At 38.3% G+C, this 24,669-nt stretch overlaps 1 protein-coding gene across 5 annotated transcripts in view; it reads right to left on the bottom strand.

Annotated features, from left to right (window-relative positions):
• Positions 1–24,669, bottom strand: part of LDAH (lipid droplet associated hydrolase) — a 151,823-nt gene that overhangs the window by 57,625 nt on the left and 69,529 nt on the right. For 3 of the 5 annotated variants that reach the window (XM_005576468.4, XM_005576467.4, XM_074012260.1), the window contains one exon: positions 9,786–10,020. The exons of the other annotated variants lie outside the window; for them this stretch is intronic. In XM_005576468.4, coding sequence (XP_005576525.3) covers positions 9,786–10,020 — 235 coding nt within the window. The remainder of the gene's footprint in view (positions 1–9,785; positions 10,021–24,669) is intronic. 5 annotated transcript variants of the gene reach the window in all.

Genomic DNA, 24,669 nt, shown 5'->3' with positions numbered 1-24,669 from the left:
GAGCACACCTCATCAGTTCAGAAGTATCCTAAGGAAAAAAAAGCCGGGGGGCAGAATTTAAATAAAAAGAGTATTATATGGTAAATTCTTGTCCTGAAATAAATTAACTGGTTGTTTAAAGAAAGAAATATTTGTTGTAAGTCAGAAAGTTGAGGCATGTCGAAGAACTGTCTGCAAAAGTCATGTAACAGAAAAATGTTACAAAAAAGAATTTATGCAAAAAATATTGTATATTTTAAAAGTAACTAGGCCTCCTGAATGTAAAACTACTGAAAAAAAAAAGTTTATGTGCAAGGTGTATAAGAAAAGTAAAATATACCTTTGGTGAAAGGATTATAAGGAGGCATAAGAATGTATATTTTTACTTACATTAAAAAGTTTAAAAAAATATTGTTTTGAAGGTTTAAGCAAGTTTTAAAATGTTAATTGTAAAGAAAATTCTGTGTGTAAACATATTAGCTAAAGTTAAAGAAGTATCATCCAGTTTTTCTGTGAACTGGACATTAAAGTAAAAGCATAACAGGTGTTTCTTAAAGCACCAACCTGCTCTTTAACAAAAATTATAAAAGTTTAAAAAGAGTCTATAAAATCTTACCTTATGGTCAAACATTAAAAATTAGATAAATATGTCTACAAGGTTTTATTAAAATTAGGTTTAACATTAATAACACACTAATATAAAGATAAAATTTAGTTTATCTGGTATAAAAATCATACGAGAAGCATTGTTAAATATAAAATAGTATTTGGCTTTCTTTAGTTTAAAAACTAATAAAAAGAGGTGCTAAAGGAAAATTCTCAGTAAAAAGGCACTAAGGACTACAAAGTCCACTGCCAAGGTCCCTATATTTAAAACAAAAGGTCAGTTTCTTAAAAATTATATACTTGGTTTATCTTCCACTTTCCTTTCTCAAAAACTAAAAGTCTTTTAGCACATGCACCATCCCTAGAATTTCTGGTAAACCAGCACCAGCCTGAAGATCATGTTCTCATCAAAGGGTGGAAAGAAGAAAAACTTAAGCCAGCCTGGGAAGGACCCTACCTTGTGCTGCTAACCACCAAGACTGCTGTTCGTACAGAAAAAAAAAAAAAAAAAGAATGGACTCATCACACCCAAGTCAAGAAAGTGCCAACCCCTCCAGAGTCATGGGCCACAGTCCCGGGGAAAACCCTACCAAACTAAAGCTAAGAAAAATTTAACCCTTTTCATCTATTCTATTACTCTTTTTCCTTTCCTCGTTCTATTGCTGACCATCTAGTTATTAACATAACCAAGTCAATTTTGCCTCAAACTATTGCATTTAATGCTTGCCTTGTTAGTATCTATGAAGACTTGCCAAGTCAAAGACAGCTTTCTACTTCAGAAAAGTACTTCTGTCCCTTTTGACTCTCCTCAGACTGGGCATTAGTAAACTAGGACCATTAAATCCAGGGAGATTTCGATAAAGACCCCAGTGCCAACCAGGAGTCTTGCCCCCCAACGTAGAGCTTACATGCCATAGTTGGTCCAACGTTCTGTGGACCACTAAAAAGCAAGGATGGACTGCCCCAACCGGTTTCTGTAATTTCCTAAAACCATACATTCATTTTACTAGAAGATCATAGAAGTTAAAGGCTTAAAACAAACTTTAGCAATTAAAACAGGATACCAAGATGCAAATGCATGGTTAAAACAGATCAAATATTCCATCTGCATGTTAAACAAAAGCAATTGTTATGCTTGTGCACATGGCAGGCCAGAGGCCCAGACTGTCCCCTTTCCACTAAGGTGGTCCTCCAGTCGACCAGGTGTGGGCGGCATGGTAGCTCTTTTCCAGGATTCTACAGCCTGGAGTAATAAGTTGTGCCAAGCTCTCTCTGCCATATCCCAAAGTCTGGCACCCTGCAGGTCAGCCCCCAAGGGCCATCCAGCTTCTGTCTCCCAACACTAAGTTCACTTCGTGTCTCTCATGACAGGGAGGAAACTTAGTATTCCTTGGAGACCTGAAAGGATGCAGTGAGCTTAAGAATTTTCAAGAGCTTATCAATCAGTCAGCCCTTCTTCATCCCTGAGCGGATGTGTGGTGGTATTGTGGTGGACCTTTACTGGGCACTCTGCTGAATAAGTGGCATGGCACTTGTACTTTAGTCCAATTGGCTATCCCTTTCACCCTGGTATTTCATCAACCAGAAGGAAAAAAAATAAGACATCGTAAAGCGAGAGAAGCCCCTTATAAGTCTTTCGACTCTCATGTCTATTTAGACACAACTGGAGTCCCACGAGGAATACCAGATCAATTTAAAGCTTGAAATCAAATAGCTGCAGGATTTGAGTCAATATTTTAGTAGGTGACAGTTAATAAAAATGTAGATTAGATACACTACATCTATTACAACCAACAGAAACAAGCTTTTCATGAGTTAAAAGAAAAACTCATGTCGGCCCCAGCCCTGAGGCTACCTGACCTGACAAAACTCTTTACACTCTATGTGTCAGAAAGAGAAAAAATGGCAGTTGGAGTTTTAACCCAGACTGTGGGGTCCTGGCCAAGGCCAGTGGCCTATCTCTCAAAACAACTAGATAGGATTTCCAAAGGCTGGCCCCCAGATCTAACGGCCCTAGCAGCAACAGCCCTGTTAGCACATGAAGCAAATAAACTAACCCTTAGACAAAACCTGAATATAAAGGCCCCCCATGCTGTGGTAACTTTAATGACTATCAAAGGACATCATCAGTTAACAAATGCTAGATTAACCAAGTACCAAAGCTTGCTATGTGAAAATCCCCACATAACCACTGAAGTTTGCAACACCCTAAACCCCACCACCTTGCTCCCGGTATCAGAGAGCCCAGTTGAACATAACTGTGTAGAGGTGTTGGACTCAGTGTATTCTAGCAGGCCCAATGTGCGAGACCATCCTTGAACATGAGTAGACTGTGAGCGGTATGTGGACGGGAGCAGCTTCGCCAACCCCTGCAAAGTGACTGTGAAGAAGACGACAAACCCTGCTCCAGTCACACGCGGAAGCTGACTGGTCCATGCACAGCCGAAGCATGAGAAAACTCATCTCAGGACTCATTTTCCTTAAAATTTGGACTTTTATAGTAAGGACTTCAACTGACCTCAGACTGAGGACTGTTCCCAGTGTATATATCAAGTCACTGAGGTAGGACAAAAGTTTGCTATGGTCCTATTATTTTACGGTTATTTTAAGTGTACTGGAACTCTAAAAAGAACTTGTTTGTATAATGTTATTCTACACAAGGTATGTAGCCCACGAAATGACCAACCTGATATGTGTTATGCCCCATCTGAGCCTCCCATGACCACAGTTTTTTAAAAATAAGATTAAGGACTGAGGACTTGTGGAGGCTCATAAATGATACGAGTAAAGTGTTAGCCAAAACAGAAGAAAAAGAGGTGCCCAAACAAGTCATCTTAAAATTTGATGCCTGTGCTGTCATTAATAGTAATAAGTTAGGAATAAGGTATAGTTCTCTTAATTAGAAAAGAGGCTATATGACAGAAAATAAGTACATCTGTCATAAATTAGGACTGTGTGGAAATAAATGTAAATACTGGTCTTGTGTCATTTAGGCCACTTAGATTAAAAAAAAATGAAAAGGATCCAGTCCACCTTTAGAAAGGAAAAAATGACCCTTCCTGTACTAAAGGACAATGTAACCCCTTAGAGCTAGTAATAACCAATCCCCTTGATCCTTGCTGGAAAAAAGAGGAGCATGTGACCTTAGGAATTGATGGGGTTGGACTGAATCCTCAAGTAAATATCTTGGTTCAAGGAGAAGTTTATAAACGCTTTCCTGAGCCAGTGTTTCAAACTTTCTATGATGAACTAAATGTGCCAGTACCAGAAATTCCAGGAAAAACAAGAAATTTGTTTTTGCAATTAGCTGAGCATGGAGCCCAGTCTCTCAATGTCACTTCATGTTATGTATGTGGAGGAACTGTAATAGGAGATCAACGGCCATGGGAAGCCCGATAATGAGTACCTACAGATCCAGTTCCTGATGAATTCCCAGCTCAAAAGAATCACCCTGATAATTTCTAGGTCCTAAAAGCCTCAATTATTGGACAATATTGCATAGCTAGAGAAAGAAAAGAATTCACTCACCCTGTAGGATGACTTAGTTGTCTGAAACAGAAACTGTATAATGGTACCACAAAAACAGTCACTTGGTGGAGTTCAAATCACACAGAGAGAAATCCATTTAGTAAATTCCCAAAGCTGCAAACTGTGTGGACCCACCCGGAGTCCCGCCAAGACTGGACAGCCCCCACTAGATTATACTAGATATGCAGGCGTAGAGTTTATGCCAAATTACCTGACCAGTAGGCAGGTAGTTGTGTTATTTACACTATTAAACTATCTTTCTTCCTACTGCCCATAAAAACAGGTGAATTCCTAGACTTCCCTGTCTATGCTTCCTGCAAAAAGAGAAGCATAGCTATAGGAAATTGAAAAAATGATAAATGGCCCTCTGAGAGAATCATACAATATTATAGGCCTGCTACTTAGGCACAAGACGGCTCGTGAGGATACCAGACCCCCATTTACATGATCAACCAAATCATACGGTTACAAGCTGTCTTAAAAATAATCACTAATAAAACTGGCAGAGCCTTGACTATTCTGGCCCGGCAAGAAGCTCAGATGAGAAATGCTATCTATCAAAATAGATTAGCTCTTGACTGCTTGCTAGCAGCTGAAGGAGAGGTCTGTAGGAAATTTAACTTTACTAATTGCTGCCTACACATAGATAATCAAGGGCAAGTAGTTTAAGACATAGAGATACGACAAAATTGGCACATGTGCCCATGCAAGTGTGCCATGGATTTGATCCTGGGGTCATGTTTAGAAAATGGTTCCCAGTGCTAGGAGGATTTAAAACTCTTATAATAAGAGTTATAATAGTAATAGGAACCTGCTTACTGCTCCCTTGTTTGCTATCTGTACTTCTTCAAATGATAAAAAGCTTCATCGCTACCTTAGTTCACCAAAATGCTTCAGCACAAGTGTACTATATGAATCACTATCGATCTGTCTTGCAAGAAGACTTAGGTAGTAAAAATGAAAGTGAGAACTCCCACTATTGAGTGAGAGTCTCAAAGGCGGGGAGTAAAGGAGGAGACCATCCCTCATATTGTCTTAGGCCCAATTTCTGCCTCCAAAGAAAGAAAAAGTAAAAACTAAAAGGCAGAACTGAAATCCACAAGCAGACAGCCCAGTCCCACACCCTAGGCCTGGTAGTTAAAGATCGACCCCTGACCTAATCGGTTATGTTATCTATAGATTACAGACATTGTATAGAAAAGCACTGTGAAAATCCCTATCCTGTTTTGTTCCGATCTAATTACCGGTGCATGCAGCTCCCAGTCACGTACACCCTGCTTGCTCAATCGATCACGACCCTCTCACGCTCACCCCCTTAGAGTTGTGAGCTCTTAAAATGGACAGGAATTGCTCACTCGGGGAGCTCGGCTCTTGAAACAGGAGTCTTGCCGATGTCGCTGGCCGAATAAACCCCTTCCTTCTTTAACTCAGTGTCTGAGGAGTTTTGTCTGAGGCTCGTCCTGCTACATTGATACCCAAGGGATGAAGGGGCTCCTTATAGCTGCTGGGTAGGGAAAGCAATTCTGACTCTGTACTAGGCTTCCACTGTTACCATCTTGGCTGGGACAAGTGGGAGTCCCTTGTTACTTCTCCCACATGACCTTGACTGATAACATGGGGGTAGTGGTGATGGTAGTCCCATTACTGCAGGGCAGTGATGAAAGTCTTTGCTCTCTACTCAGCCTCTTCTGGGACAGTACCCGAGAGCAGGGAAAGAGAGGGGGTGCTTCATTACTGCTGGGGAGAGGGTAAAGTCCACTCAATCTCTGAAAGCATGGCTGGAGATGGCTGGAGTAGAGTAGAGCAGTTACTGTCTAAAAGTTTCTTTTAGAAAGTATTAAAGACCAGAGGCCAGTTGTGGTGACTTGTGCCTATAATCCCAGCATTTTGGAAGGTCAAGGTGGGTGGATCACCTCAGGTTAGGAGTTTGAGACCAGCCTGGCCAATATGGTGAAACCCCCTCTCTACTAAAAATACAAAAATTTGCTGGGAGTTGTGGCGGGCACTTATAGTTCCAGCTACTTGGGAGGCTGAGGCAGGAGAACTGCTTGAACCCAGGAGGCAGAGGTTGCAGTGAGCCGAGATTGAGCCACTGCACCCCAGCCTGGGTGGCAGAGTGAGACTCTGTCTCAAAAAATATATAATAATAATAAAGAAAGAAAGTATTGAAGATCAGAATATACTGCCGCAAAATGACTGTAGGGGACCCAAAATATACCATCCCTAAAGATGCCTCTTGGGCAAAAAGATTATTTTAAACTGAGTATTTTGAGAAACTGGAGACACAGGAGAAGCTCTAAAAATGGAGAAGTTCCCTTTTTAAAGGGAAATTCACATCTATAAAGGACATTTCCATTCGAATCGGTGTTTTCCTCTCTGTACCATGAAGGATGACTCTAAATCACCAGGGACTCTATTATCAATGCAAAGGGCACCAACCTAAATCTGCATAAGAAACTTTTGTCTTGTGTACAGTGCTTTTCTTGGTTACCTCCCATTACTGACTTCTCTTCTTTGTTTTAGTTGAAGTATTTAGTATTTAAGTCTGAACTCAGAAGCCACCTCTTTGAGATTTATTCATTTCTCTGGGTATCTCCCATGTACATATGAAATACAATGTTAATAAATTTATATATTTTTCTTGTTAATCTGTCTTTTGTAACAAAGATCTGCTCCAAGTAAGAACTATACAAGGTAGGGAGAAGACTGTTTTTTCCTGCTCTATGAAACATTGCTCCTTTCCCGGTCTTTGGGCTAGAGAGAGTAGGCTTTTGTTGGGGCCTTTAAAAGTCTCTACTCTTTGGTGTGTCTGGGTTGCTGGCTCCACACCTAGGATATGTGTGATAAGAAGAAAACCTACGGAACTCACCACTGTGTTTGTTGCTGGGGTCCCAAAGTCCCTACATAGCCTGCTTTCTATTCTCTACTTTGTATAGTCTTCTTAATGTTGTTTTATAGATAATATCCAGGGTTTTTTGTACTTAGCAGGAGAAATAGTGGAAAGTCCATTTACCCTATCTTCCTGGAAGCAGAAATCCCAGGAGGAAAATGGAATCCGTAACTGAAGAATGCTTTATAAAATCCATTCTACAAGGCAAAAAAAAAATGACAGAGAGCAACAAGGGGCTAGGAGGGACAAACAAACCTGTAAAGAGAAGTAAAATGATCTTATCAAAATATATGTGGAGAATTTTACATATATTTGCCAGAATTTCAAATGCTGATTCCATTGGGTCTCAAGTAATTTCCAAAGGTAGACTGGCTCTAACTCTTGATTTAATCAACATCTGAAAATCAATGAGGGGAAGTAACTAAATGGAAGCCACAGAGTGACTCTAGGACAGAACCAAAATGAGAGTTGAGGGTTTCTGACTTCCTGTCAGTATCATTTTCACCAGTAGGCATCTGTTCCATGATATTGTCAGAGGCATTTGAAACAGAGAGGCTTCATTTTGAGTGTGGGCTAGGAAAATAAGGCTGAAACTTGCTGGACCGTATTCTCAGAAAGTAAGGCATTCCGAGCCTCTAGATGTTTAAAGTTAAGGGAACAAATTAATAATGTTTACCAAAACAGACTCAGACTTGGGAGTGTCCAGATATCCTGATATCTGGAGAACAAAGGCATTCCTAATTTTGCTTCAAAGATAGTAATATCGATTCTTGGGCTGGGTGCGGTGGCTCACGCCTGTAATCCCAGCACTTTGGGAGGCTGAGATGGGTGGATCACGAGGTCAGGAGATTGAGACCAGCCTGGCCAGCATGGTGAAACTCTGTCTCTAAAAAAAAATACAAAAATTAGCTGGGCACAGTGGTGCTTGCCTGTAGTCCTAGCTACTCGGGAGGCTGAGGCAGGAGAATTACTTGAACCTGGGAAGCGGAGGTTGCAGTAAGCCGAGATCGTGCCACTGCACTCCAGCCTGGGTGACAGAGTGAGACTCCATCTCAAAATAATAATAATAATAATAATAATAATAATAATATCGAATCTTGCAAAATATAGTAATTAAGAAAATTAATCCTTTATCACAAACTTGTAGCAGAACACATCTCCCTATATATACAAGCGTTGTACCTGGGGTGGGTACATCCCTCCTCTTATTTTCAGGAATATCCTACTCTGTCTACGGAGGAGCTATTCTTTCACCACTTTACTCACTTAATAAACTTGCTTTTGCTTTGCACTGCAGACTCACCCTGAATTCTTTCTTGCACGAGATCCAAGAACCCTCTCTCAGGGTGTGGATCGGGACTCCTTTTCTGTAACAATATGGTGGACAGATGAAGAGTTGGACCAAATGGTCTTTAAGGGATATTTCCAACTTCAACCTCTGGCAATTTCCATGACTGTCCTTAGCCCTTGCTTCCCCTCTTCCTATCTTATCTTTTTTAACCACTATGCTAAGGCTATATTAAAGAATGGAAATTGGGGGGAAAATGGAAGGGGGAAAAATCTATCAATAGGATAAATATACTGAATTTTGTATTTGTGAGGACTGCTTCTTGTTACATATTTAGAAAAATACCTCCCATATGAACTGCAGCTGTACAATTGAACAGGCAGGGCTGTTAACTTGTTTCTAGTTCATTACGCATGTGACCTTATGGCATTCTTAATACAGCTGAGCATGGAAAACTTTATTCAGGAGTCCTGCTGTTATCATTAACTAGGGCAACAGCAGCAGCTATGGTGAAAGGAAATGCAATACAGCAGCAGAATGCCTGGGCTTCAACACTACATACTAGTTGTATAACTCTGGGCAATCATGTAACCTCTTTGTACCTCAGTTGCTTCATTTAAAAGGGGGACAATAGCAATACTAAACCTTATTAGTTCTTTTGAGGATCACAGGTAAAAGCTTAGAAAGTGCCATTAGCTACTGCTGCAACTAATTGTTACATCATTCATTGGAGGTCTGTTATAAATAAAATACCAGATAGAAGCTTTGCATATTTTATCACATCTAACACTAGAATAACATTTGAAGTATGGGGTATTGTTATCCCCACCTTATAGATTAAGAAACTAGGATTACTTTATTATGAAAGTCATTTATAAATATAGTATAAAATAGTATGATCTAAAACGATAAATTACATTTTAAAACAACTTTTGAAGCCAAAAAGTAAAGTCACAAAAACATTTCCTAGCATATTCATAAAATACAATTAGCAAAGCACCCCGTATTAAAATACATTACCATGACAACTATTTATTACTTCTATGATTTAAATTCTCCCAAAACATTTAAAGAAGGAAAATAAAAACAACCTGTTAACTCTACAAGAGTATTAGGCTTTGTGTCCTTCTGCTGTTTTTTGTAAAGTACTCCCACTGAGCTAACAGGCATACCCAGGATTCCTGTAGGGACTCCGTATATACTATATACTATGTACTATGTGCAGAAGTGTTTCTCACCATCCTGCAGCTAGAGTGAAGAATCGGAAACGTAAGATAAAATTAAAACTTGATGAGGTTTTTCCGTCTAATTTCTCATGTAAAAATTCCCTCATTCTATTTCTAATTTTATTTATTTCTAGTTTTAAACTTTTGGAAGAGAAAAAATAAAACTAGTAAATAATTGCTTGCTTGATATTTGTCCACTGTCAGAGAGTATTGTGTAAATACTTTGCGATACAAGAATAAACATATACATTTTAAAATCTGTGCTTACCAAGGCAGAATGGTTCTAATACATTCAATGGCGAAAATTCATTCTCCAGGTTCATTAATTGAAGGCACCTTCTGATTAGCAAGGACTTGATTTTCTCAGGACACGGTTTCAATAATAAGTAGCCAGTAACATAGAGAACATATCGAAACCAGCACAAAAGTGGAGTGGCAATTCTGCCATTGGGTGACTCAGACATTCGTTCAATTGTTGGAAACAGCAGAAAGGCGCGAATTACCTACAATAAAGAAGCATACTTCGATGAGGGGTTTTCTTAAGGGATAGGTCCATTACTTATTGTTTCTTCTGTACAGTAATGACAAATGACTGGGTTTTAGGATGACTAGAGATCTGTTCAGACTGAGAAGAACCACCACTCACCACCCTCTCAGCCCATAACGAGGCAAAGTCACAGCTCACTGCAGACTTGACATCCTGAGTGCAAGTGATCCTTCCACCTCGGCCTCCCAAGTAACTGGGACTACAGGTGTGCCCCACCATGCCTGGTTCATTTTTTATATTTTTATAGAGACAGGGTCTCCCTATGTTGCCCACGCTGGTCTTGAACTCCTGGGATCAAATGATCCTCCTGCCTTGGCCTCCCAAAGTGCTGGGATTACACACGTGACCCACCACGTCCAGGTCCCCTCATTTCTTTTTAATGCTAAAAAATATTCTATCATCTGAATGTACCATAGTGTATTTATTCATTCACCTACTGAAGGAAATACTGGTTGCCTGTAAGTTTTGGCAATTATGAATAAAGCTGCTATAAATGTCCGTGTGCACTAAGTTTTCAACTTCTTTGGGTAGATATCTAAGAGCACAATTGCTGGAACACATGGTAAGAATATATTTAGTTTTGTATGAAATCACTAAATTGTCTTCCAGGTGGTTGGACTATTTGATTCCCACCAGTAATGAATGAGAGGTGCTCCATATCCTGCTGTTTCTATATCCTTTTCAGTATTTATTGTCAGTGTTCTGAATTTTGGCCATTCTAACAGGTATGGCGTTATCTCATTGTCTTTTTAATTTACATTTCCTTGATGCCATATGATGTGGAGCATCTTCTCATGTTTATTTGTCATCTGTATATCTTCTTTGGTGAGGTGTCTGTTAAGGTTTTTGATCCATTTTTAAATAGGTTTTATATTTTTCTTATTTTGAGTTTTCTGAGTTCCTTGTACATTTTGGATTTGTCTTTTATCAGATGTGTCTTTTCAAATATTTTCTCTCAGTCTATGACTTATCTTTTTATTCTCTTGACCCTGCTTTCCGTAGAAGCTTTTAATTTTAATGAAGTTCAGCTTATCTGTTATTTCTTTCACTGATTGTACCTTTGGTTTGTATCTAAAAAGTCATCATCATATCCAAGGTCATCTAGGTTTTCTCCTATGTTATCTTCTAGTCATTTTATAGTTGTTTCATATTTAGATCTATAACCCATTTTGAGTTAGTTTTTGTGATAAGTATAAGGTCTATGTCTAGATTCATTTTCTTGCACGTGGATGTTCAGTTGTTCCAGTATCATTTGTTATAAAGACTGTTTTTGCTATACTTACTATGCTGTGCAATATATCCCAAAGGAAAAAACTGTATTCCTCCTAATTGAGGCTTTGTACCCTCTGACCATCCTCTCCTCCTTCTCCCACTGCCCACCACCCCAGACTCTAGTAACCACCATTCCACTCCCTGCTCTGTAAGTTCTATTGTTTCAGATTCCACATATAAGTGAGGACATGCGGTATTTGTCTTCCTGTGTCTGGTTTATTTCACTTAACATAATATTCTCCAGCTCCATCTACATTGTTGCACATGACAAAACTTCTTTTTAAGGCTGAGCAGTATTCCATTGTATACACACACATTTTCTTTATCCATTCATCTGCTGATGGACACTTAGGTTGATTCTGTTAACTTTGCTATTGTGAAGGATGTTCCAATGGACATGGAGTACATACATCTCTGATATATTAATTTTATTTTATGGCATGATCCTGGCTCATTGCAGCATCTCATAAATTTTGATAAGTTCTGTTTTCATTTTCATTTAGTTCAAAATTATTTCTTAATTTATCTTGAAATTTCTTTTCTAATCCATGTTTAATCTCCATGTATTTTGGGACTTTCCAGTTATCTTTCCTTTATTGGTTTCTAAATTCCACTGTGGTCTGAGAGCAGGCATTATATAATTTCTATTCTAAATTTGTTAATGTGTGCTTTACGGACCATAATGTGGTCTATCTTGGTGAATGTTCCATGTGATCTTGAGAAGAATGTGTATTCTGCTCTTGTTGGATGAAGTAGTCTATAGATGTCAATTATACAAGTTGATTGATGGTGTTGTTGGATTCAACTATGTCTTTACCCATTTACTGCCTGCTGGATCTGTCCATTTCTGATAAAGGGGTGTTAAAATCTCCAACTATGATAGTGGATGCATATATTTATGCTCGTAGTTCTATCAGTTTTTGCCTCACATAGTTTTATGCTTTGCTGCTAGGCACATGCATGTAAAGGACTGTTATGTCTTCTTGGAGGACTGACCTCTTTATCATTATGTAATGACCTTTTTTATCCTGGATAACTTTCTTTGCTTTGAAAGTCTGCCTTGTCTGAAATGTAGCTACTCCTGTTTTCTTTTGATTAGTGTTAGCTTGGTATATTTTTCTCCATCCATTTACTTTTCATCTACATGTATCTTTATATTTAAAGTGGGCTTCTTCTAAACAACATATAGTTGAGTCTTGTTTTTTGATCCACTCTAACAATCTTTTAATTAGGGCTTTTCTTTTTCTTTTCTTTTTTTTTTTTTGAGACAGGATCTCACTCTGTCACTGCAGCCTTGACCTCCCAGGCTCGAGGAGATCCTCCCACCTCAGCCTTCTGAGTAGCTGGGACTACAGGCACATACCACCATGCCTGGCTAATTTTTCAAATTTTTTGTAGAGATGGTCTCTCTCCCTATGTTGCGCAGGCTGGTCTTGAACTCCTGGGCCCAAGTGATCTTCCTGCCTCAGCCTCCCAAAGTGCTGGGATTATAGGTGTGAGCCACCACGCCAGGTCTATTTGGTGCATTTAGACCACTGATGTTTAAAGTGATTATTGGTAGTTAAATTAATATCAACTATATTTGTCATTATTTTCTCTGTTGTTCTTATTCCTATTTTCATCTTCCACATATTTTCTGCCTTTTGTGGTTTTAAATGAGCATTTTATATGATTCAATTTTTTCTCCTTTCTTAGCATGTCAGTTTTACTTAAAAAAAAAAAAAAAACTTCCAGTGATTGCCCTAGGGTTTGCAACATCCATTTACAACTAGTCCAAGTTCACTTTTAAACAACATTACACCACTGTACAAGTAGTATATCTTACAAAAACAAAATAATCCTAAGTCTTCCCTCCTGCTCTTTGTGTTGTTGCATTCATTTCACTTATATGTAAGCATACATATAACATATAAACATACATAATCGAAAGCACTGTTGCTATTATTATTTTGAACAAACTTATCAGTTAGATAAATTAAGAATAAGAAAAATAAACATTTTTGTTTTATCTTTGTTAATTTCCTCTTTGATGCTCTTCTTTTCTTTATGGAGATCAGAGTTTCAAGCCCCTATTATTTTCTTTCTGAGTCTCCTGGATCTGAAGTTTGATGTCTGACATTAATTTAAGAAATGTCTCTGTCATTATTGTTTGAAATGTTTCTTTCTCTCTTTCTTTTCCATCTAGTATTCCCCTTATGCATATGTTTCACCTTTTGTAGTTGTCCTGCAGTCCTTATTCTTTTTTTTTTTTTTTTTCTTTTCTCAGCCTTTTTCTTTGCTTTTCAGTTTTAGAGGTTTATGTTGAGATATTCTTAGGCTCAGAGACTCTTTCTTCAGCCACTTTCAATCTACTGATAAGCCCATCAAAGGCATTCTTTATTTTATAGTGTTTTTACTCTCTAGTATTTCTCTTTGCTTTTTCCTTAGGATTTCCATCTCTCTTCTTACATTGTCTACCTATTCTTGAATGATGCCTTCTTTATCTGTTATAGGCATTAGTATATTAATCATAGCGGATTTAAATTCCTCATCTGATAATTCCAGAATCGCTACCTGTCTGGGTCTGAAGCTTGCTCTATTCTCCTCAGATTGTTTTTCTTTTCTTTTCTTTCTTTTTTTTTTTTTTTTGCCTTTTGGTATGCCTAGTAATTTTTTCTTGATAGTTGGACATGATGTACCAGGTAAAAGGAACTTCTGTAAATCAGGTTTTAGTAATGCAGTAGTTAGGTGGGGGAAAGGGAAGGAGAGACATTCTATCATCCTATGATTAAGTTTCAGTCTTTTAGTAAGCATATGCCTCTGGTCTACAAACTTCTAAGTGTTTCCTCAGTATTCTTCTCCCCTCTTTGGCAGGACAGGATGGCTAGAGTTGTCTGGAGTTTAGTATTTCCCTTCTCTGATGCAGAAGGTTAGAGCTGACAAGAGTTACGTATTTCCCTTCCCTTGGGTCAGGCTCTAATAATACCCCAGCAGGTCAGGATTTAGCTAACTAATTTCTCCTGGGGGCAGACCTTGTTAAGAAGAGCACAGTGCTCTGGCATATTTCAAAATGGTTCATTTCATCCTCCCCCTGCCAGAAGCACATAGGGATTTTTCTGCAATATTTACTTGGAGAATCTAATTTAGCTCATGTAGGTAAGTCTAACAAAATAGTAGGGTTTCCCCATGAGTGGATCCCCCTGGAGTTTTAAACTTTTAGAGTTGTTCATACTGAACCTCCTATAATTCATCAATTACAGCTCAGGTTTTCTACCAAGGCACTGCTTCCTATGGGGGTTTCTATTTGTGACTGCATGCTCTATAGTAACTTGTGGCTCTCAGTATTTGCCAGTCTGTCTCTCTAGTCTTTTGGGGACAGTGGGTTTCCCTGTGTCTTCCCCTATCCTGGGTCCAATAAGAGTTGATTTATCAGTTTGCTCAGCTTTTTACTTGTTAGTGTTGGAATGGCAACTTCTAAGCTCCCTACATGTGGAACTGGAAACCAGAAGTCCTATTAACATTTTTGTATATGTCTTTTGGTGCATGTATGCATGTATTTCTGTTGGCTACATCACTTCAAAGTAGAAATACTGGGTCATATAGTAGGCATATATTCATCTTTAGTAGATAATTACAAAGAGTTTTCCAAAGTAGTTCTACCAATGCTCTTGCAACGGTGTACAAGGTGTACAAAGATTTCTATTTCTCTACATCCTTGTCAACACTTGTTATATTTTGTTTTTCTAATAGACATCCTTACAGGTGTTAGGTGATATATCATTGTGGTTCTGATTTGCATTTCTCTGATAATTAGTGATGTTGAGTACCTTTTCATATACCTGTTGGTCATTTGTATTTTTTTTTTTGAAGAAATGTCTATTCAAGCCCTTTGCCCATTTTTAAATTGCTAAGATAGTAGAATAGATTTTAAGTGTTCTTACCACAAAAAAAGATAAGCATGTAAGGTACTGCATAAGTCACTTAGCTTGATTTAGTCATTCCACAATATATGCTTATTTCCAAACACCATATTGTACCAATCTATACACTTTCTATTTGTCAATTAAAAATATATATTAAAAAATAAAATATAATTGAGACTAACAACTAATCAAGTAAATGACTGAGCATAATATGTATATTAATTAGCCATAAGTGATTTATAATGATTATAACAATTTAAGCAATAAATAATAATTGAATCAGATATGTATAATGGTAGTAAGTCACAAGTCCTATGAGGGAGCAGATAAAATAATAAAAGAGGACTAGAAACTGTGAGGGGTAGTGGGATAGCTTTAAATAGGGTGTTTAGTAAAGGCTTTGATGAAAGGTGACATTTGTGCAAAGGCAGTTAGGGAGTAAGCTAAGAGATGCTCGGAAAAATAAATTTTGTAGGGAGGGAAGAGCATGTATAGAGGCCATAGAAAGCTAATGTGGTGTGTTTGGGTAAGAGCCAGGTGAACCGTATTGCTGGAGCAGGGTACATGAAGAACAGAGCAGTTCAAGTGTTTATTAAAATGTCCTCGATGATTTAAAGGATATAAATGGCTAATTCAGTTAACACCCAACTAAAATGAGAATGTCCCACACAGATTCCATACTGGTTATGTAACTCATAGTACATAATGAACTTTAGATTGATCAAATCAGCAGGCAGAAACAGGAAACAATCTATTACTTTTATAAATGATCCTTTACTGTGACCCATGTTAAGCAAAACTGCATGTAAGGGAAACTAAAAATATATAAGCAACCACAGGGTAATATTTGGTTGATCTATATCAATAACAAATTGATAATTAAAATGCACTCTGAAATAATGGGAACGGACCAAAACAATAAGGAAGTTCTAATATGTACACTGAATGCATCATTGCCTTGTAAAAATATAAGAAGACCAAAGACCTTATCACAACTAATACTTAGCTGATGAGACTAGTTTTCCTCTCTTCCCTTTGGAGAACAATTATTACCTGCTGGGTGAAACTTTTCCTAGATATTATAATGATAATTTCAATGAAATTTATAGTCAAAATTTGATAGGATAAGTCACAGTAATAAAAATTTTTCATTCTTCATATTGTTAAAAAAAAATCACCTAGGTCAAGGAAGTATGCCTAATTTGATAACACAGCTGTGCGGTGAAGGTTTCCAAATCTGTGTACATGACCAAACATTTGCTTATGTTACTATCTCATTAAAAAAAGAACTCCCATGTTAGCCAATTCATTCTATCCTAAGAAAACATTCTCGCATATTTCACATTGTCTTCTGCTATCTACCAGAATCAACTTTTGATAATGAAGCACAACCGTGTTTTCTTGAACAGTACAGGAAGGTAAATGTGCACACTGGGACTTTTTACACTGGCTACATTTGCGGGGGTTAGAGGAAAGTATTTTGATGCTTATTTTTCTTGAATTTATTATTATTGTTGTTAATCATTTTTCAGAAAAGAAGCTAAGAAACAATTTGAGGTATGGCCACAAGGTAAGAAGTATGGTGCTCAGGTGTGGATTCTGTGCAATCTGTTTCATTAAATAGGCTTAAAAAAAACAGTAAATCTTAAAAATCCTTAAAAGACTTCATCCATTTATATAGCTTATTACAGATGCATCCATTTTTTTCTGGGAGAGCAGCAATGATGCCTATGTGTTATGACTAAGTGAAGCTGCAACAAATAGTACTTCAACATCTTCAAAAGAACATTATCACTGGCACTCTGCCTATTTATTTATTAGTTTAACCCACCTGATGTAGTTATGGCAGGGGGCTTCCCCACTGTACAAGCAGGAAACAAACAAACAAAAAATAGCACACAGTTTCTCTTTTTATATGACTGCAACATTTGTAAGGAATGTCTTAGCCAACATGTAATGTCAACCAGACAGCCTTCAAAGATAAACTTTCTAGCTGTCAAAACATAGGTCTAGAAGTAATCCTAGTTTTGTTTATCTCCTCTTAAGGCCATATGTTCCTCTCCTTAGGATCACACTGGAAACACAAGCCTAGTCAGCTTATTTAATAAGTATGCAGTTTATAAACTGCAAATGCCATTATATTTTAATCAAGAGCTTGCTTTTTGAGATTTTCTACTCTGTCTTAAAAACTTTGTATGTCAGAAATATAAGAATATGCCTCGCAGGGAAGTAGTTGGATTAACAGTAGTAGAGACAGCTTACTATTTTCCATGTGCTACACTTATGCACTTTATATATATTATTTCATTTAATATACATAAAAACCTTATGAAGTTCCCTCATTCCACTGAAGAGATAACTGAGGTTCAGCCAGAAAGTGACAGAGATACGAATTCAAGCAGGATGACTTCTGAATCCATGCCATTAATGTTTATATATACTATATATTTACATACGAAATCAGTTATTTGTAATTGTTATTGTTTGGAGGCAATTTTCTTAGGGTTGAACCAATTACTACTATTATTGTCAGATACGGGCTAATCTTTACAAATGTCTCAAATCATTTAGCTCCAGAAATAATTAAACTCATACCCTAAGAAGTAAAGCACGAGATCTTTCAACTACTGATTACTGAACCAAAATTATGCCATTTTAGTATGTTTCAGTTAAGATGCTACTCAAGAAACTAACCACTTTTGCCATTTTCCATTCATGTGAATTATATTCAGACCTTCTGGGGCAGAGATTTTTCTACACTTTAATTACCTGAATGTGGGGGGGGGGGTGGGGAAAAAGCAGCCATTTCATACGTTTGATCTTCATGTCAGGGTTGTTAATTATAGGGAATGTTTGCATATTTGCAGAGGTCTTTACATAACTTATAACTACACAAACATCTGAAACTTAGCTTCAATATCTTCCTATAGCCCATTCTTCTCAAGCTTTTATCATTTTATATTCTCTTCACTTATTTTATTTTGAATGCAAAATGCTGTTCTCCTCAGCTTGAACTCATGGAAACCACTTCGTTTTGGGCTGTTCCGATTCAGAATCACTGAGAGCTCATTCAGAAAACAATGATGCTCACAGGCTCACTGCAAATTATTCTTTACCTGCTGCTCTACAGTACAACTGTCTCTTAGGGAACACCTGTTATTTTGAATTAAACACTGTTCTCCAGGTAGCCTCAGAATTCAGTGAATAGTGAATAGCAAACCTTAAGGTCTATAGCTACAAAATTCTCACATGACTACTATGGCCTTTGGTAGTATCAGGCCTTTCTCATGGTTCCTGGAGGTAAAGCTACACAGAATGTGACAGGATGGCTCTGCTGATCAAGAAACTGCTACTTGGCATAAACTTGGAGCTGGAGTGCTATGTATCGGTCAGGAAGCACACACATACCCAACCAATATGTTTGGCAGTGGCACTGGGACTCTTCTAAGTTAAAAACCCCAATATTTAAAAGTGCAGGTCTAGCATGACTGGGGGGGGAGCCATTCGTTAGATTTACTGGCTGTTCATTGGTTTGTTCATTTGTTCATTCATGAAGATATACTGAGTACCTACAGTATGCCTGGTGCTGTGCTGAGTGCTGGAGACACAGGGGTGACAAGACAAAGCCCCTGCCTTCGGAGAACATAAATTCTAGTGGGAGAGATACTTAGAGAGGTATGAGGACATGGGAAATGAAGAGTAAAATAGAAACATACAAAATGGGCACTCAAAATTTCTTCTCTATAAGGGTCCAGGAACTCAGCAGCTCAGAAAGAAATTTTCTTGACAAACACTGAGTATCTACATAAGCAAAGTGCTGATGATAGAATACAGGGTTATTCAGTGAAACCGTAAAAAAATTATTCCCTATTTAACTTTACTAAAAGATATTGTGAAACATGTACACTTCAGTTCCATACACTAAAATGCCATTTTTATACCAGTACTAAGATGAGGCGAAGGTATCCGTGACAGGATTTCAGGCCAAGGATGAATAACACAATGCAAAGGGCCATAGCCAGAGGCATGTATAGGGCACACAGCACAGCTCCAGCCACAAGGGATTTCTGCCACAGAAGCTGCCCCAGGACACTCCCAGCTTCTAGGAAGTCAACTGGAAGGCAAAGAGGGCAGCTTTCTTGTTCAATTTTATGTGGTATGAAGCAAATCCATCAGTTAGGGCAGCTAAGACCCCATGAGACAGAGACTAAACCTTGGGAATATAAGCAGTTAACTCACAGACAAAAGGTTAGGCCCAAATGGCTGAAGAAGGGTGTAAGTCCCCATATCAGCTTTGATAACGGAACAGGTTAGGATCTGTCCTGCTTAGTTCAGGAAAGAAGACATATCTGATATTTATTTCTTCCTCACAGGTCTCTGAAGGGGGTTTCCTCTTCCCGTTTACTCCCAGACGGAACCGGTTCATAAGGGTAGCATCCCTCCTGGTAGTACCATGGTATCTCCCAGATAACCGAAATTTAGTTACTGATTTCTACCTCTGCCTTACTAAACGTTTTTGTTTGTTTGTTTTTTGGGACAAAATCTCATTCTGTTGCCCAGACTGGAGTGCCATGGTACAATCTCGGCTCACTGCAACCACCGCCTCCTAGGTTCAGGCAATTCTTCCACCTCATTCTCCCTAATAGCTGGGATTGCAGGCACGTCCCACCACACCCAGCTGACTTTTGTACTTTTAGTAGAGATGGGGTTTCACTACATAGGCTAGGCTGGTTTCGAACTCCTGACCTCAGGTGATCCACCCGCCTCAGCCTCTCAAAGTGCTGGGATTACAGGCGTGAGCCACTGCGCCCAGCCTGCCTTACTAAACTTCTGAGATCTCAGCTTCTGCAGAGCTTAGAGGAAGGACAACTGACTCTGGGGAGACTTAATTTCCCTAATGGGACTGAAGAGCATTGCTGATAGCCTTTGTCCATCAAAAGTGCTCCCACGATATCTGAAAATGCTCTGTGATGAAACTGGGGATCATGTACTCTATGTTAGTCAGTAACCAAGAAATTCACCTAACTCAATGGCTCTAGACAGTTGTTCAGTAAATACAACTAATATTTCCAATTGATAGAATTAACCGATGCTTTTCAAATGCACACAGCAAAAGTTTGCATTAAGTTATTAAGCACATTTGTCACCATTAAATCAAAGACTAATTTTGTCATTCTACCAAAAAGACACATGCACTTATGTTCATTGTTGCACTATTCACAATAACAAAGGCATGGAAACAACCCACATGCCCACCAGTGGTAGACTGGATAAAGAAAATATTGTGCATATACTTCATGGACTACTATGCAGCCATAAAAAAGAATGAAATCATGTCCTTTGCAGCAACATGGATGGAGCTGGAGGCCATTATCCTAAGCAAATTAATGCAGGAACAGAAAACCAAATGCCGCATGTTCTCACTTGTAAAAGGAAGTTAAACATTGAGCACATATGGACATAAATATGGGAACAATAAACACTGTGGACTACTTGAGGATGGGGGAATTGAAAAACTACCTATTGGGTACTATGCTCACTACCTGGGTCACAGGATCTGTACTGCAAACCTCAGCATCATGCAATATTCCCACCAGACAACCCTGCACATGTACCCCTGTATCTAAAATAAAAGTTGAAGTTTTTTTTTTTAAAAAAGCAGTTTCATTTTGAAATAATTCTATAATATTCTCAATTAAGTTTCACTCTTCTTTTTAAAGGTAAAAATCATAGCTTTTATTTTCAACACTGTAAAACCTTTATGTAAAGGAATATAGTTTCCACTAGTAAAGTATAATTACTGCATGAAAGATGCACATTCTGTTAGGGACACTACCCTGTGAGTGCTTCCGTTAGTCCTCCTAGAGCTCACCATAAAGTATGTGGTTTCAGACTTTTATTGTAAGGTAAAAATGTTTCCTTCCTTCTTTTGAAAAATTACTCCAAACCAATGAGGAGACTGTGAAACAAATGTAACCTCTATCTTCAATGAATCTAGGAGACAGTTATAATAACAAGCCACAACACACTCTCCCTCAGTCTTAGGAGGGTAAATGCCCTGCAAACACATTTATTCTATTTACACATTTTTAACTTATTCTAGTAAGTTAAAAATATAATTCCCATTCATCTATTGATTTCAGGGGGGAAAAACTTCCTTAATATAAATAAAAAACAACGGATCGACAGATATTAGGTAAAGCCTCTAACATGAAAGACAGCACAATAAATATAAAAGAAACTCAGAGGAAAAGACAATGAAGAATCAGAAGAAATTATAATTTGCTTAGAGCTAAGAGAAAATACTGTATCAATGATGAGTGAGATATAAAAGAAACACTCAGTAAACAAGTGGCATCCTTTTTTAATTTTTTAATTTTTGTATTTTTCTTTTATTATTATACTTTAAGTTCTAGGGTACATGTGTACAACAAGCAGGTTTGTTACATAGGTATACATGTGCCATGTTGGTGTGCTGCACCCGTTAACTTGTCATTTACATTAGGTATATCTCCTAATGCTATCCCTCTCCTGGCACCACACCCCACGACAGGCCCCGGTGTGTGATGTTCCTCACCCCATGTCCAAGTGTTCTCATTGTTCAATTCTCACCTATGAGTGAGAACATGCAGTGTTTGGTTTTCTGTCCTTGTGACAGTTTGCTCATAATGATGGTTTCCAGCTTCATCCATGTCCCAACAAAGGACATGAATTCATCCTATTTTATGGCTGCACAGTATTCCATGGTATATATGTGACACATTTTCTTAATCCAGTCTATCACTGATGGACATTTGAGTTGGTTCCAACTCTTTGCTATTGTGAATAGTGCCATAATAAATATACGTGTGCAGTGTCTTTATAGCAGCATGACTTATAATCCTTTGGGTATATCCCCAGTAATGGGATGGCTGGCTCAAATGGTATTTCTAGTTCTAGATCCTTGAGGAATCACCACACTGTTTTCCACAATAGTTGAACTAGTTTACAGTCCCAACAACAGTGTAAAAATGTTCCAATTTCTCCACATCCTCTCCAGCACCTGTTGTTTCCTGATTTTTTAATGATTGCCATTCTAACTGGTGTGAGATGGTATCTCATTGTGGTTTTGATGTGCATTTCTCTGATGGCAAGTGATGATGAGCATTTTTTCATGTGTCTGTTGGCTGTATGAATGTCTCCTTTTGAGAACTGTCTGTTCATATCCTTTGCCCACTTTTTGATGGGGTTGTTTGTTTTTTTCTTGTAAATTTGATTGAGTTCTTTTTTTTTTTTTTTTTTTTTTTTTTGAGACGGAGTCTCGCTCTGTCACCCAGGCTGGAGTGCAGTGGCCGGATCTCAGCTCACTGCAAGCTCTGCCTCCCAGGTTTACACCATTCTCCTGCCTCAGCCTCCCGAGTAGCTGGGACTACAGGCGCCCACCACCTCGCCCAGCTAGTTTTTTTGTATTTTTTAGTAGAGACGGGGTTTTACATTGTTAGCCAGGATGGTCTCGATCTCCTGACCTCGTGATCCACCTGTCTTGGCCTCCCAAAAAGCTGGGATTACAGGCTTGAGCCACTGCACCCGGCCTGATTGAGTTCTTTATAGGTTCTGGATATTAGCCCTTTGTCAGATGAGTAGGTTGCAAAACTTTTCTCCCATTCCGTACATTGCCTGTTCACTCTGATGGTAGTTTCTTTTGCTGTGCAGAAGCTCTTTAGTTTAATTAGATCCCATTTGTCAATTTTGGCTTTTGTTGCCATTGCTTTTGGTGTTTTAGTCATGAAGTCCTTGCCCATGACTATGTCCTGAATGGTATTACCTAGGTTTTCTTCTAGGGTTTTTATGGTTTTAGGTCTAACATTTAAGTCTTTAATGCATCTTGAATTAATTTTCGTATAAGGAGTAAGGAAAGGATCCAGTTTCAGCTTTCTACTTATGGCTAGCCAATTTTCCCAGCACCATTTATTAAATAGGGAATCCTTTCCCCATTTCTTGTTTTTGTCAGGTTTGTCAAAGATCACATGGCTGTAGATGTGTGGTATTATTTCTGAGGGCTCTGTTCTGTTCCACTGGTCTATATCTCTGTTTTGGTACCAGTTCCATGCTGTTTTGGTTACTGTAGCCTTGTCGTATAGTTTGAAGTCAGGTAGCGTGATGCCTCCAGCTTTGTTCTTTTTGCTTAGGCTTGTCTTGGCAATGCGGGCTCTTTTTTGGTTCCATATGAACTTTAAAGCAGTTTTTTCCAATTCTGTGAAGAAAGTCATTGGTAGCTTGATGGGGATGGCATTGAATCTATAAATTACCTTGGGCAGTATGGCCATGTTCACAATATTGATTCTTTCTATCCATGAGTATGGTACGTTCTTCCATTGGTTTGTGTCCTCTTTTATTTCACTGGGCAGTGGTTTGTAGTTCTCCTTGAAGAGGTCCTTTACATCCCTTGTAAGTTGGATTCCTAGGTATTTTATTCTCTTTGAAGCTATTGTGAATGGGAGTTCATTCATGATTTGGCTCTCTGTTTGTCTGTTACTGGTGTATAAGAATGCTTGTGATTTTTTGCACATTGATTTTGTATCCTGAGACTTTGCTGAAATTTCTTATCAGCTTAAGGAGATTTTGGGCTGAGACAATGGGGTTTTCTAAATATACAATCATGTCATCTGCAAACAGGGACAATTTGACTTCTTCTTTTCCTAACTGAATACCCTTTATTTCTTTCACTTGCCTGATTGCCCTAGCCAGAACTTCCAACACTATGTTGAATAGGAGTGGTGAGAGAGGGCATCCCTGTGCCAGTTTTCAAAGGGAATGATTGTGATGTTTGGGTGTCAATTTTAGATCTTTCCTGTCCTGCCTTCTCTTGTGGGCATTTAGTGCTATAAATTTCCCTCTACATACTGCTTTAAGTGTGTCCCAGAGAGTCTGGTATGTTGTTTCTTTGTTCTCATTGGTTTCAAAGAACATTTTTATTGCTGCTGCCTTCGTTTTGTTATGTACCTAGTAGTTATTCAGGAGAAGGTTGTTCCGTTTCCATTCAGTTCAGCGGTTTTGAGTGAGTTTCTTAATCCTGAGTTCTAGTTTGATTGTGGTCTGAGAGACAGTTTGTTATAATAATTTCTGTTCTTCTACATTTGCTGAGAAGTGCTTTACTTCCAACTATGTGGTCAATTTTAGAATAAGTGTGATGTGGTGCTGAGAAGAATGTATATTCTGTTGATTTGGGGTGGAGAGTTCTGTAGATGTCTATTAGGTCAGCTTGGTGCAGAGCTGAGTTCAATTCCTGGATATCTTTGTTAACTTTCTGTCTCGTTGATCTGTCTAATGTTGACAGTGGGGTGTCAAAGTCTCCCATTATTATTGTGTGGGAGTCTAAGTCTCTTTGTAGGTCTCTAAGGACTTGCTTTATCAATCTGGCTGCTCCTGTATTGGGTGCAATGTATGTAGGA

Source organism: Macaca fascicularis, chromosome 13 (genome assembly GCF_037993035.2).
Source record: "Macaca fascicularis isolate 582-1 chromosome 13, T2T-MFA8v1.1".
NCBI lineage: Eukaryota > Metazoa > Chordata > Mammalia > Primates > Cercopithecidae > Macaca > Macaca fascicularis.
Note: the sequence above shows the minus strand (reverse complement) of the source record. Positions and strands in the feature narration are given on the sequence as shown.